The sequence below is a fragment of the Lycium ferocissimum genome, chromosome 5 (assembly GCF_029784015.1).
Source record: "Lycium ferocissimum isolate CSIRO_LF1 chromosome 5, AGI_CSIRO_Lferr_CH_V1, whole genome shotgun sequence".
NCBI lineage: Eukaryota > Viridiplantae > Streptophyta > Magnoliopsida > Solanales > Solanaceae > Lycium > Lycium ferocissimum.
This window is the reverse complement of record NC_081346.1, coordinates 45,154,779-45,170,950: the sequence shown is the minus strand read 5'-3', so window position 1 is coordinate 45,170,950 and position 16,172 is coordinate 45,154,779. Positions and strand designations below refer to the sequence as shown.

The window sequence follows — 16,172 nt, the reverse complement described above, 5'->3', positions numbered from 1 at the left end:
ACTTGGTGGTCCACTTTGACTGATATTCCACTGGTACCGTTCGCAGTAGCATTTATACAATAGATCTTATCTCAGAATTCCACGAAACATGCATATAGATATGTATATGTAAGCATACTAGCAGAGGATGACAATGCAGACCAACTTGGTCACCGTATATACTGTTCACAAAATTAAGGGACAACTGAAAGCACATGACGACCCCCACTATATACACTGTCTACAGACCTCCATGGAATATAACTGTAGAAAAGACAGGACAAGGCCCTGTCATACCCATATATATACATATCAAAATAGCATACCAAAAAGGGTTAAAGCTCCGGTCCAAATGGAGCTCGCTGGCTGAGACTGGGGAGAGGTCCTATAGGTCTGGCTCACTCGGCTAGCTACCTGAACCTGCGGGCATGAACACAGCGTCCACAAGAAGGGACGTCAGTACGGACAATGTACTGAGTATGTAAGGCATGAATAATAATATTGTAAAAGACACCAAACATGAAAAATAGCATAATGAGAAATATAGAGCATAACATGAGATAAGGAAATAACCTGTACATATGATTGCCTCTTAAGGCAGATACCATGCATGCTTAACTTTAAAGAGAACATTTCTCATATATATAGCATAATCATTAGCCTGCGTCCGGGCCTCCTTCCTTCGGGGTAACCATTTCACGCCGCCCACTAGTGGTGTCTGCCCGTGCCATTTAGACACGATGTTATTATCATTATCTATAGCCGCCCACTACGCCCAGCGTAGTGGTGTCTGCCCGTGTCGTTAGACACGGTGTAATCATACATAACATAAGCATGCATGAGAGCCCAATCAAAAGCTACGACTCTATCGGAGTGACGTAAGGTCGGTAACCTCCGATTACATTATGGAATAATCATCATCGCTATTTCTCACCTCGGAGGAACGAATAACATGAGATGAGATTCATCAACAATGAATAAAATTGAGAAAATCAAGAAATAGCTCAACATTCTCATATTCACATTGAAATCATAAGCTTGGGACTTTTAAACATGAAATCATCATCATCATAATCGTCATAGAAATATTCTCATCTTTGACATCATCATTGTCATTGTAAAAACATGTCCATCGTTGTTGTCATGAGAGCTTACGGAATCATAAATCTCTGATTTGGAAAATACAGACATTTTGGAAAGCATTTATGGATTATCAGGAAAGGAGTCATGCCTTTGATTCATGAACTTCTAACTTGTGGAACTACGGAGGTTATGAAAATATGTAGGAAATTATAACATAGGAATTTCTAGAAATAGAATCATCGTCATCATAAAACATACTTATCTTTAGCATCTAAGAACTCTATGAATCATGAATCTTTAGCTTTTGAGAATAAGAACATTCTTGGAAAACATTTATGGATTCACAGAAAGGGATCATGGGACATTTGGAAAACATCTATTGGATTCATAAGAAAGGAATCATGCCTTTAGAAGAAAGGGACTAGCCTTAACATACCTGAAAATTCACGTCTCGGCTCTTCCACCTATCTCCGGTCCCGTAATCTACATATAAGACCATTCATGCTATAATTAGGTCCATTGTTATATACTTATCCTAAGCCTCCAAATAAATCTTTCTAGAATCTGCCAAAATTTCGATAGCATCTCCTCTGTTTACATGCCTAGCCCAAAATCGTAATTCAGCAACCAACAACAATAACATCAATACCAATATTAACAACATCATTTTCAACACCAACATGTGCCATAAAACAGCCCACATGTTGTTTTCCAACTTTCATAACTAACCAACTTACTACACAATTATTTAACGATTTTGTCTTCGAGAATAAACCGGCATTAACGTAAATAGAAAAAGATTCATACCTTATTCTTGCTAAAATAGCAATATCCTCGATATCCACTTGAATCCACGCTAAAATCCACCGCAAAACAATACTAGAGTCATAACCATGCGTTATTCGGGCCTTGATTAACGCTTCGCCACTTGAAAATCACTCAAACTCTTAACCTTTTTTATGAAAAAATTTCCCTTTATGGTACTGAGCTCTCAATCTGATTTTTGGTGGGAAAAAATGGGGTTTTGCCCCTTTTATAAGGTTCATATTTAGGTCGGGGGCACTGTAGCACGATCGTAAGGAGTCGGTTCTTGCATCGTAATTCTTCGTAGCACGTGTTCTGCTTTGTCATCCGAAATTGTAACGTCCATAATTCTTTACTCCGATGTCCTATCGATGAGCGATTTATTGCATTGGAAACTAGACTCGACGAACTTCATTTTAGGCTTTTGAAACACATTATATGCTAAGAGATATTCTTCCCTCAATTTGGACCAAAATTTTCACACGAAACTTTACCCATCCTTTCTCCAAAGTCGTACTACTCCATTTCTTCCACTCATTTCATTATAAAACCTTCCGGTATACCTTATATACATCCTTTACCCATTAAATATACTTAATAGTGCTTGCTCCTTATATTCCAAAGTGGTTTTACTTAACTATAACTCAACGTACTTACGTTTCAAATTTCATAAGTGCTTATTCACAGATACGGGGTGTAACAACCTCGTCCTGCTGGGGTCTGCAAACCTTGCCCTGGAGGGCGTACAGATGAAGAAGAACCAGCTATAGACCCCGCAGGCTGAACAATGCCTGCACCATCCTTCATCGGGCACTCCCTCATCTTATGGCCTGGCTGACCACAAGAATAACAAGCATCTGATCCCAGTTGACACTGTCCAGCATGTAACTTACCACACTGGGCACACCAGGGCAAAAGGGGTCTCATATGGCCTAACTTCGGTCTATGCTGAGGACCCGAAGCTCTAGAACTCTGACCCGCTCCGAAATAGTAAGACCGCCCTCAAATCTCGAACCTGAAAACCGTGGAGGTGCACTCCCTGCCGAATGAGATGGATACTGGGAATACTGCTTTCTCTGACCTCCCCTAAACTCACCCCCGACATTTAAAGATCTAGCCCTCTTACCACGGCCCCGATCACGCTCACTCTCATGCTCTGTCCTCCGCAGATGCTTGTGATTTTCTAGATTCTGTGCATAAGCCTGAATACGGGAAAGATCCATACTCGGCTGTAATGCAGCAGTCGTACACTCATTTATCAAATGTGGCCCTAGACCAGCCATGAAACGATGAACTCTGTCCTCCATCTCAGCTACCATGGTTGGGGCATCTCTAACCAAGGAATCAAAACGAACACAATACTCCTGAACACTCATAATGCCCTACTCAATACGCAAGAACCTATCTGCTCGGGCCCATCGGACTTCTGGTGGTAAGTAATGGCAAATAAAAGTATCTGAAAACTCTCGTCACATGGATGGAGGGGCATTCTCTCCCCTAGACAGCTCCCATGCCTGATACCACTGCACTGCAATATCACGGAGTCTATATGATGCCAACTCCACTGACTCGACCTTATCCGCGTGCATAACCCTCAAAGTCCTCTGCATACTATCAGTAAAGTCCTGAGGATCCATATTTTGCTTCAACACGGAAAACTCTGGAGGGTCTAACCCAAGAAAGTCTTAACCCTCGCACCACTTGCTTGGTTCGCCTGGTCAATGCCAACTCCCTGCCGCTGAGCCTGAGCAGCTACTAATCTGGCCAATAGTTGTACAACATCCCGCATATCCTGGCTCGCTGCATCTGGCTGAGGAACTGGGGGCACCGGGCGGTAGGCCGAGGTGGGGTATGTAAAGTCTGAGACGGGCTCTCACTCTGAGACTCACCCCGAGCTCTGGTAGCCCGCTGAGTACGACTAGTGGCCTCACTCGCCTACTCCCGCCCTTTCCGGGCGGTCGTAGCCTTCTAGCGAGGTATCGCTCGAAATCGAACAAATTATTAGAGGGGAAATTCTTATCTCACAGCTCTATCGCACGATCTAGGATAGAAAGAATGGCAACATCCTAAATGTCCTATAGCCTCTTGTTTATAAGTGTGGTGCACGACACACCCATAAACAAGACTCTACTAGACACGGTCCGCAGACAACCCTAGGATGGAACTGCTCTGATACCACTTCTGTCACGACCCAAATCGATGAGTCGCGACGAGTGCCTGATCCCTAGTGACCAAACACCCCTATACTCGTATCTGAATAACATTAAATAACAAGGGCACACAAATAGCTTAAAACCAACTTATACTGACTCATGAAAAGATGTCATCATGAACTCTGCACAATCTGTACATATACAAGCTGGAAAGAACATCGCAAGCTGACTAGGCCGCTACATATGCTATGCAACAAAATAAGAGCCGTCAAGGCTACGTAACATCCCAACTATGTACAACTGTCTACAGACCTCTAATAAAGTACAAGCTGTAGAGAGGACGGGATAGGTTTCCCGTCATATCCCATACATATACATATACATCACAAAATAGCATACCAAAATAGACTGCAGCTCCGGATCGAGTGGAGCGCACCGACTACAACTGAGGGGAAGTCTTACTGAGCTGCATTGTCTCTCTGTCTACCTGAACCTGTGGGCATGAACGCAGCCCCCCCTCCCCCCCGAGCAATAGGGGAGTCAGTACGGAAAATACAATGAGTATGTAAGGTGTAGAAGTAACATAAACATAAGAATCATGAACTGAATCTGAACTCAAGGGCTAACTGACTGTCTGTATGCATCTGTATGACTAAATATCTGAAAGTATTTGGATAAATCTGTATACTGACAATGCCTCTGTGGGCGCATAACATGCATGGTCTCAATAATAATCATGCACATGTATATATAGGTCATAGTGCTGAGCAACGTTCAACTCGATCCATATATCATATAATAGTGCCGAGGAACGTATGGCCCGATCCACATATAATCATCAAGGTGCACCAGCTGATCAGGTGGTAATGCGTATATAATGCTTATCCCTTTCCCCATACCCCATATACATATAATATACACGTATATAATGCCTTCTGGTCACAGGTCAATATGAATATGAATGCAATGCATAAATGAATTGAATACATAGAACTCTCGAATTAATATGATGTCACACTAACTCTCGTGGACAACTGCTGAGCTAACATTACTAATACATGAAATCTCAAGACCCATGAACAGAAGGAACATAATAACAGGGGTAGAGGATCATCAAAGACTGAAGCAATCCTAGTGCTTCTAAGAGTAGAGTAATATGGTAGCTCGTTTACTCGATTGTTCGTTCATATCATAGGATCATGCCAAAATGAAAGAAATGATAGCCTTAACATACCTGTTCGGCTGCCTTAACTTTAACTACTTAACGCTTGTCCTCCTAAGGTCGTAAATCTATATTCAAGAAAATTTATACTATTGTTAGGCTTATCATCATATGCTTGTCTTAAGCCTTCAAATTAAATCCTTTTAGAATCTGCCGAAATTCGGGCAACATCTCCCCTGTATATATCCCTAGCCCGAAATCACAATACCAACAACCAACACAACAATAACAACTCTAACGTCAACAACATCATCATCCATACCAAAATATTCCATAAAACATATCACACGATGTTTATTCAATTTTTCAACCAACTACTTCATTATACGGCCATTTAATCGCTCTATCTTCGGAAATAAACCTAAATCAATATCAATAAGGAAAGATTCATACCTTGCTCTTGCTAGAATCGCAATATCTTCAATATTCACCTTGATTTCAAGCCCAGATTTCCCGCAATACGATATTATAATCGCAACTATACACTGTCCGAACCTAAATTCGGAGGTTCCACTTGATTCGTGTCAAAATTTTATAGGTGGAAGTTGGGGAGAGATTTCAGATATTTTAGGGAAGTTTGGGGTGTTTGGATGAAGAAGAAGGGGCTAACCCCCCCTCCCCCCCCCTCCCCCCGATTTTATAACATTCTAGAGTCTGCTGCACCGACCTAGAAATTGCTCAGCGCGTTCGCGCTAAGTTATCCCTTCGTCCTCTGCGTGTTCGCGCAGAGTTAGTCCCTGCTCTAGCAGCCTGCCTTAAAATGCTCATAACGTTTGATTCCGATGTCGAATTGATATGCGGTTTAATACGTTAAAAACTAGACTTTATGAACTTCATTTTAGGCTTTTACTTTACCTCAAAACTCTTCATATGCTAAAAGATATTCACTCCCCAAGTTAGACAAAAATTATCGTACGAAATCTTGCCTAACTTTTCTCCAAAGTTCCAAAAACTTAATCTCCTTGATTCACTTGTTCTCCAATCATTCCATAACCTATTGCATGAGCTTAAACCCTCATAACCACAAGATAAGAACATATAATCTCACATATCTTCGACATTAACTCCAATGTCCACAATTGAACAACTAGTACCTAGCGAATCTCAACGTACAAAAACTACGAGGTGTAACATCTTCCCACCCCCTCCCCCTAGAAAAATTCATCCTCGAATGTTAAAACTCTTAGGAATTCTACAAAAATTTTGCCAGAGTTTCCCCTGTAACTATACCACTACCACCCTGCACAACAACCCAAAATAATTTCGCACAGGGCCACATGCTAAAATATACAACAATATGGCCTCACACGACCAATCACAATAGCTATAAATAAATCCAATACTTGGGGATGATGATGTCTCAAACTGGGCCTCCTGGGATAACGGAAACAAGTGCGGGTACTTAGTCTTTATCTCCTCTTCTACCTCCTAAGTTATCTCATCGACGTTATTATTTCTCCAGAGTACTTTAATAGAAACCACATCTTTGGTTCGTAGTCGACGGACTTGCCTATCTAATATCGCCACAGGGATTTCCTCATATGATAATTGCTCAGTCACCTAGATATCATCTACTGGAATGATTCTTGAGGGATCTACTATGCACTTACGGAGCATGGACACATGGAGCACTGGATGTACAGACTCCAGATCAGAAGGTAGCTCTAGCTCACATGCTACCTTACCCACTGTATGAATAATTCTATATGCCCCAATGTATCGAGGGCTCAACTTACCCTTCTTGTCAAATCTCATCACTCCCTTCATAGGCGAAACTTTCAGGAAAACCCGGTCGTCTACCTCAAACTCTAACTTGCGCCGCCGATTATCTGCACAGGATTTCTGTCTACTCTGCGCGCTAATAGTCTTTCTTGAATATCTTTCACCTTATCAACCGCTTGTTGTACTAAGTCTGGGCCTACTAATCGATTCTCTCCAACCTCATAACATCCTATAGGTGATATACATCTTCGCCCATATAAAGCCTCATAAGGAGCCATCTGATACTGGAATGGTAACTGTTATTATATTCAAACTCAATAAGAGGCAAATGATTATCCCAGCTACCTCAGAAGTCGATCACACAAGCTCTCAGCATGTCCTCAAGTGTCTGTATAGTACGCTCCGCTTGTCCATCTGTCTGCGAATGAAATGCAAGACTAAGACTCACCCGAGTCCCTAATCCATTCCGGGAAAGATTTCGGGTTAGTTGTAAATTGCGCTTCTCTATATGAAATAATGGATGTAGGAACACCATGAAGTCGTACAATCTCTCTAAGATAGAGCCTTGCATGATCCTCAGCTGAATAAGTAGTTTTGATAGGTAAGAAATGGGCTGACTTTGTAAGCCTATCAACTACGACCCATATTGAATCATACTTCCTCTGAGTACGGGGCAAACCTGTAATAAAATCCATATTAATTACCTCCCATTTGCATGTCGGAATCTCCATAGCCTGTAACAAACCTCTAGGCTTCTGGTGCTCTATCTTAACTTACTGACAATTCAGACACTGCGCGTCAAATTTAGCTATATCTCTTTTCATACCATCCCACCAATAAACTTCCTTAAGATCATGTACTTTGTTGTACCCGGGTGAATATAATAGCGAGAATAGTGGGCTTCCCCTATAACTTGCTGACGGCGGCCTGTAACATTAGGAATGCATAATCTACCTCGATACCTGAGTACTCCATCTCTTGTGATCACGAAAGGTGTCTTTTCTTTTTGGGGAGCTATATCCCGATAATGAACTAAAACAAGATCTTCGTACTGGCGTTCCTTTATCTCAACTACAAAAGATAACACCGCTGTGTCTTGAACCGTAACTCCCGCATCACCCAATCTACCAACTCAGAACTCCGGCTAGCTAATCAATGAACTTCGCGACTATCTCCTTTTCTCTCGTCGCACATATGACTGTTACCCTTAGATTTACGACTAAGAGCATCAGCTACTACATTAGCGTTTTCCAGGATGGTACAGAATATCAACATCATAATCTTTTAACAACTCTAGCCATCGCCTTTGACGTAAGTTCAAGTCCTTCTGCTTAAGGATATACTGGAGGCTCTTATGATCAGTATAAATATCAACATGAATACCGTATAAGTAGTGCCTCCACATTTTCATGGCACGGATCACCGCAGCTAACTCAGGATCATGAGTTGGATAATTCTTCTTGTGCTTCTTCAGCCGTCTGAAGGCTTAAGCAACAACCTTATCGTGTTGCATTAATACACAACCCAACCTAATACCTGAAGCATCATAATATATCACATAGCCATCTGTTCCCTCTGGAAGAGTCAAGACGGGTGCTGAGGTCAGTTTATATAGTACGCTCCATCTTGACTCTCCGTCTGTATAGTACGCTCCGTCTTGACTCTTCCAGAAGGAACAAATAGCTATGTGATAGTTCCTTCTCACAACAGTTCCTCCTCAATTCTCGCACAATGGGCCCTTCTCAAACCGTACTAGGCTCCGTCCGGACTCTACTGCTTTTCATGGGCCGATAGTCGCTTCCGAGAGTTGCTTAGAGTCTACAGGGTAAGCACGAGACGTCCGCCGCCTTGAAGACTCTGCTTTATTTATGTCTTATTTTCTATCCAGAGACATACTTAGACTTAATGTATTATTGATATTCCAAACTTGTAGATTCTAGTTTAGATGCTCTTGTATGGATTAGACCAGACTCTGGGGTGTATTTTCTTATTTCCTCACTTGTTCTATATTATTATCGCCAGACTTACGTGATTTATTCTCTTCCACTTATTTAATTATTTATTTATGTTTTTACTATCGTTGGGTTGAGAGTTCGCTTACCGAGGTGAGAAAGGTAAGTGCGCGCACGACTTAGCTAAATTGGGTCGTGATATCCAGGTAAATAGTTTAGCAGTCAGACTCATGTCTGAGATTTCATAGACTAGATTAGTTCAGTTATGTCATGTTCGATATTCAGAGTCGTATAGCCATCATTGGCACAATGTAATTACCCGTTTGGTCGTTATAGCCTTTTCGATACTTTTAACCCTTCCCCATGTATGTTTAGCTCACATTTGACCTAAGGGGACCATTGACACGCTTTCGAGGTCTTTGGATATGATTTGGGCGACTTTGTGGGAAATTTCGGCTTAAAGCGAAAAAAAGTTGACTCGAAGTTGACTTTTAGGTGAACAGACCTTTTTCGGGAATCTGTCGATTCCGAGAGGTCCGGATGGTCTTTTAGAACATGTTTGTATATTTAGTTTGGTTTCCAATGCACTCGGGTGCATTTTGGGACTTAGGTTGGGAAATTAGTTTTGAAGTACCGGGGGTTGACTCGATCAACGAGGCCTTTGTTGGGAATTTTGAGGCCACGAGTGCGTTTGTAGCGTGTTTTTATGTATATCTTCATATGTGGTTTGTGAGCAGATGGTCTCGGGTGATAGTCGGGATTTCGGGTTGAATTAGTGAAACTTGGGAGTTTCTGGTGTCTGGTGCCCGCTATGGCGGCACCAGGACTGCGACAGCGGTACCGTTTTAGTGGTGGCCCTGCCGCTATAGCGTTCTGGTACTTTTGGCATGGACCGCGGGAGTGGGACAACTGAAGTGCTAGAGTGGGTGCGGAAGCGGGTGACGGGCAGTTAGATTCATTAAATGAGTGTTTAAAGCCCTAAGTCTTTCATTCAATACCATTCCAACTTTAGAGCTTTTTGGGATCATTCAAGGTTGTTCTTCATAGAAAATCATTGTGATAAGTTCCTTCACCTTCCTTTCCATTCCATCTTACATTATTCACCTTAGGAATCCATTAAGCATGCTAATTTCTTTAAAAATTGGTGAATTGAAAGATGGTTTTGTGGGTTCTTCATTCTAGCTATTAAATCTTGGATTATTGATTGGGTTAGCTTCATTAAGCATGGAATTGATGATTAGAATCTATTATTGCAAGATTTCATCCTAATTAGTGGCTAAATTGGAATTAGAAGTTAGGGTTCATACCCAAATTTGGGGGTTTTGCCTAGAATCCGAATTTAAGTAATTGTTAGTTCTTCTAGTTTATAATTGAAGGGAATTGATCACTTAGAACATTAATTTCATGTTGAGACCTAAAGATTCCTTATTCTATCTTTCTAGTTCATAAACCCCATTCCATAGGTTGGGATTTGGTCCTTGTTATGTGATTTAGGGGCTAGCCACCCTGTTGCGTTGTTAACTTATCTTGTTCTATTTACTTATTTACTCGTTGCCACGTTGAGACATCAGATATTGGTGATTAGTGATATATTATGACCATGATATTGCGGTACTTTACTTGATTGATATTGAGATGAGAACTGTGATTTCATTGTGTAGCCTTATTATTGATATTACTTGTGTGCCATGTGTGGTACTGTTTGGGATTGAATTGGTTGTTGATATTACATTGCATCGTATTCATACTCATTTCCATGATACATTAATATGGCATTATTATGGTACTGATGATGATAAGTGAGAAAGTGTAGCCTCCGAAGTCTTTGTCGGAGAGCGTAAAAAAGAGATAAGAGTCCGTGATCCGAGGTCATTTATCGGAGCGGAATGAGTGTACGTTGCCCGAGGTCTTTTGTCGGGAACGAATGAATGCTCGATGCCCGAGGTCTCTTGTCGGGATCAAGAGAGTGCTCGTCACCAAGGTTGTTACCGGGACGAGTGGTACATGGACTTCGCAGGTCCCTTATGGGTTGTGCTGCCGAGATGTGATGTTCCATCAGTTGGAGTACATGTGTACGGTGCATATGCATTGCATTCATCATTCATACATTATTGCATTGCATTGTACCTTTTGGTTTCCTGTGATATAGTTGTGATATACTGGTTCGGATTGGTTATACTGAGACCTGATACAGTTTGGTTTAGATGCTATAACATAGGTGATGACTTGCATGTGATATGATTGTGATGTACTAGTTCAGATTGGTTATACTGAGACTTGGCATAGTTGGGTTTAGATGTTATCACATAGGTGATGACTTGTACCGTGGATATGGATTCGTGTTGACTTGTACCTTGTTGCTTTGCGTGTTTATCTTGCTTTGTTGTCTTTATATACGTTAGCTAGTCTTAGGAGGCCTATGATACCTACCGTACTTGTTGTTTGTACTGACCTGCACTTGCTGCATTCTTTTATGAATGAAGAGTACCAGGTTGGATCCCCTTCTACCCCTCGTGGCTGATGTTCGAGGATTGCAGATTCGAGTCTCTTTAGGGTGAGCATGAGGACGTTCGCTGCCTGAAGACTTCCTATTATTTATGTCATGCTTTCGATTCTGAGACTATTTATGTATTATTATTCAGACTTGTAGTAATTGGATTAGATGATCTTGTATGACCAGACTAGATACAGGGGTGAATTTCTTGTACTTCTGCACTTATTTATATTATTATCGTGAGACTTATGTTATTTACTTTCTTCTGCTATTCTTCTATCATTTATGAATGTTAGGTTAAGGGTTCGCCTGCCGAGGAGGGAAAGGTAGGTGCCCGCACGACTTAGTGAAATTGGGTCGTGACACTCAGTATTTATTATTATATTTTTAGACTATTTTTGCATCATGTTTAAACAGTATTTTCAGTAATACTATGGTGTCACATGTTTTATTCAGACTATCCATGTTTTATATTATATTCCGCATCAGCTCATGCCCCATGGTGTCACATGTTTTATATTATTCAAAACCATGTGATGCGCTCGATTTCGTACAGCAAGGCATTGAGTGCCGTGTTACGCCGTGTCATGGTTCGAGGCGTGACAGAAACAGTCAATTAGGTACATAAATGTTGTAAATTCAACTTCAAATTGGAGGAAAACTTGAAGGTTGCTTGCTAGTCAGAGGTTGAATAGTGAGATTGGGATTAGAGGTTAGTTCCTAAGTTGCAGAGGTTGTAACTTGAATTTGTAGAGTCTTACCTTTGTAGTGGAGTTTTGGGGAAAATCCTACAGAGGTGTAGGTTGTGGTTTTTGTTGCCCTTGTGAATCGGGTGGTTTCCACGTAAAAGTGTTGTGTTCTTTACTTACCTGTTATTTATATTCTGCAAGGCACTAGCATAAAATAGGTAGAGTAACGTGTTCCATCCTATAGGCAAAAATTGAATACTGCATTAGAATAAGAAGTAGGTCGTGCAACCCAACAACTATGATTATAGAAATTCCAATAAGAATATATCATGTTCAAATCCTTTTTAAAGTGAAAATGGGTCAGCTGATTTGGATTTAAAATGGGTGGATTTAATTTTTAAGTTAAATCAATCATAATAAGTCACATGATTTTATAAAATTGGAAAATGTTATCAAATTTAGACTGTTAGTTTGGGGATATTTTTTAGCCTAAAAAATAGATTGGGGATATTGCCTTTTTAGATCAATAGATGGATGAATGAGTAATGTCACGGGCCGACTCCTCCTAAGCGGCAATGGCACACAAATAGCCCGTGCGGCGGCGGTAGTCCCACCTGACCACAAGCCAGCCTTTATTTATCCCAGGTTTTCTTGGCACGACCTGATGCCTATGATGAAGCTTTCCTCAGAGGCTTAGCTTTCCTTGTGCCGCCCGTTTGATGTTAAGGCTTCAACCTTGTATTGCAATCATACTCTCGTGGCGCATTTCATATGCTGGGTCTCGTCTATGCGCACACCTTGGGTTGGCTACGGACATGCATGTCCCTCGCTTGACACTTGCCTTGTGCTGTGCTCGAGTAGGACAACTTCCAATTCTTGGCCTTCGTCATGTGCGGTCCTCTTTTATGTGCCTATGGTTGTCCCATGGCATTGGCAAACATAGCCCTCGCAACATACTTCCATCCCTCGTAATGCAGCGTCACCCCACGACTGCACGTCTAGGCCAATAGACCTTTGCTTGCAAGGCTGAACCCAAGCCAAGCTTACAAGTCAATACACGAGGCTCTTGAGTGGTGCCTCGAGTACTCAATCGGCACGGAGGTCTTTAGCTTCCATAAGGATAGCCCGCGGGGCATAATCAATTCCTACATCAAGCCTCCGACACTCGTTGTGCTCCCAACGCGGGCCCGCAGGCACGGCGCTGTCCATAGAGTCCCCTAACTCGTATGGATACCTAGGACACTCCTATGAGATGCACGCACGGGGGAGGCTGGCTGAGCTGTAGACACCTCTGGCCCCCTTATATATGCTTTAAAGAAATAAACCCAAGTTTCAGCACTGGACATCCTTTTGCCAGAGAATCACACTGGACATCCTTTTGCTAGAGAATCACACTTGGCCTTTCTCACTCATCCAAACTCCAAATGAGGCACCGTCTATTCCTAACTCTTTCTCTTGACTTCCTTCACTCCTCCATAAAGTTTCATCCCATCCCCATACTCGTGGAACGAGATATAGCCTTCGGAAGCTTTGTCACTGACATCAAGCTTCTTGGCTAAGGCAAGCCCTTAGGTAAAAGATTTTCAAATGACGCCAAACTTGGTAAGCACATTCCTTAACATCCTAGGAAGGGTTCTCTCACCCTAAATCCCAAGATTCCATCCATAGCTTAGAAACGCACGGGACTGACACTCAGGCTCGCACGTGGCCTCGTCCGCCGACGACCCATGGGCTCATCCCAGATCCTTGCTAAACTTCCTTGGCACTCTTAGGATATGCAATACAAAATATCTAGATGTTTGTTAACTCCCGTTCGTCGGAGCCCTATCGGTGCACGTCGCCAAAGACGGTGACATCAAGCCAGACGGCCGACACTCACACCGCGCACATCTCCTCTGCGCGGCCCGACACTCGCTTGGCCCGGTCGGGGAGCACAGGGTTATGGGCGCCAAGGCACAATGAAGGCAGCCCGTAACAGTAATCATGAGCCATTTTTCCATACGTTAGTGACTTAGTGGTAATTTTGGCCCTTGTCGGTAATATTGTTCAAGGCTTTTGACTTTCTTTCACGTGGGAACCTGACTTAGTACAGTTGCACGTGGAGCAAGATAATTGGAAGCACAACGCAATGCAATACCCAACTTAAAACGAAAATTACTAAAATGACCATCCCACCTGGCCGTTACGCTCTTCACCCCCAAATTCATTCGCATCTCCAGCAAAAAAGCTTCAACTTAACGATTTATTTCTTAAAGGATTTCACCATTTTCAATCGCTTCTAGATCTGCTCTTAAGGTAAATATACATCTCATTAATCCTAAACATTTTTTAGCTGTGCTAATCCGACCATCTTCTTTTTGGTGCATTTTATAGAGGAAATTCATGCTTTAGATTAGTAAAAGAAATTAGTGTTCGTGTTGTCCTACATTGTAGTTTTAACATTCGTTATCTGGTCGATTTTGAAATTTGATCTGAAATTAAGGTTCCGAAAATGCCTTCTCTCTAATTTCTACTCCCTCTGTGGCACAGTTCGGGTTTCAAAGTCAGACCTGCTACTTTTGACCGTGTATTTTGGACAAAGAATCTTTTAAGTTTTTTGGCATAAAATTTATATATATGGAAACCACGTAAAAAGTAAGTCCAACAATTCAGAACACATATGAAAAAATTGTGGTCAAAGAAAAACTTGTTTGAATCTCGAAATCCGAAAGGTGCCACATAAATTGAGACGGAGGGAGTAGTTTACTAATTGATTCTGGAATGCGCAAGTTTGTTCTTTGTATTGTTACTTAACATTCTTAGCTGTCATGTTGCAATGTTCATCTTATATTTTGGTGTAATTTAACGTTCTGGAGGAAATTACTTTGTTGATCTAACTTCCGTGGTTTGAGTTCTGCTGCTTTTGAAGTTTCACATTTTTTGCTGGTTGATCTGAAATATGAAATGGATTTGAATAGTCTATAGTCTATTGATTTATTCTGAATGGCTAGGTTCATTCTGGACAGTGTTTCGCAAGTGTTAATGAGGAAGAGACTTAAATGCATTGTTTTTTACCGTGTTGAATTAAAGTTTATTCTTATTCTAAATGTTGCAATTAACATTCTTAGCTGTGTTCATGCAAAGTTCTTTTTTATGTGAATATCAATGGAATTACTTGTTAAATAATGGTAAAAATGGGAACAGAGACAAAAACACTTGGTGATTTCTTCCCATCTATCCTAGCGTTGGTGGATAAAGTTACATGGCAACTGTTGCCGGTGAGAGGTGGCGCTGGCCCCAACACCACGGTTATAAAAATAAACAAAAAATTATGGTCGACGTGAAAAGTGACTTGATTTGAATTTGAGGTCCCAATAATGCTTTAGCAGTTGTTGAGCTTATTGTATGATTCTGAAGTCAGATTAACTCCACAAGTTCTAACGAGAAAGAGATTTTAAATGCATGTTTATTTTGTGTGTCTAATTTGAAATGGTATACTTATTAGAATATTTTATGTTTTCTGTAGGTTGTGCTGTTGCATTAGTATTTTCTGAGTTTTGATTGTTGATCCCGTGATAATGGAAGAAGAGAAGAAGAAGAGGAAGAACAAAAAAAAGAAGAATAAACAAACCAAGGGGATAGAAAATAATGCCGTTGGTGCAGAAGAATCAGCTTCCTCCAATCAGAACCATGCTGCTGAAATACGTGGCTCTGAATCACATACTGATGGAACTTCGGGAATAGATGAGGATTTTAATAGACATGATACTGATGGTGCCAAAGTCGTAAGTTGACTGCTATAACCAAATCATTATGGTATAATAGGTTTATTGGTTTTCCAACTCTAAGAGGAGTCATGTTTCTAAAACCATATATGTGGGGTTTGCATGCCACTTCTTGTTTTATTTGTTTGTTAAAAAATAGATTCTTTTTGTTTCTCATATTCATATTTCTAGGATTATTGGGTGACTCAAAAATACAACAAACAGAATGCTGTTTAATTGATAGTTGCCCTTGTCTAAACGGCTCCAAACATGTATCCATGAATTAATCATCAAACATCGCCACGAGCTTCTTGCTTCTAACTACACTGAA

The 16,172-nt window shown here is 41.2% G+C and overlaps 1 protein-coding gene across 5 annotated transcripts in view; it reads left to right on the top strand.

Annotated features, from left to right (window-relative positions):
- The first annotated feature begins 14,236 nt into the window (after positions 1 to 14,236).
- Positions 14,237 to 16,172, top strand: part of LOC132056849 (uncharacterized) — a 28,330-nt gene continuing 26,394 nt past the window's right edge. For 4 of the 5 annotated variants that reach the window (XM_059449236.1, XM_059449235.1, XM_059449234.1 and 1 more), the window contains exons 1-2: positions 14,238 to 14,393; positions 15,604 to 15,862. In XM_059449236.1, coding sequence (XP_059305219.1) covers positions 15,656 to 15,862 — 207 coding nt within the window. In that variant the 5' untranslated portion in view covers positions 14,238 to 14,393; positions 15,604 to 15,655. Of the gene's footprint in view, positions 14,394 to 15,603; positions 15,863 to 16,172 lie in introns of all 5 variants that reach the window. The other variant, XM_059449237.1, reaches the window with a different exon arrangement.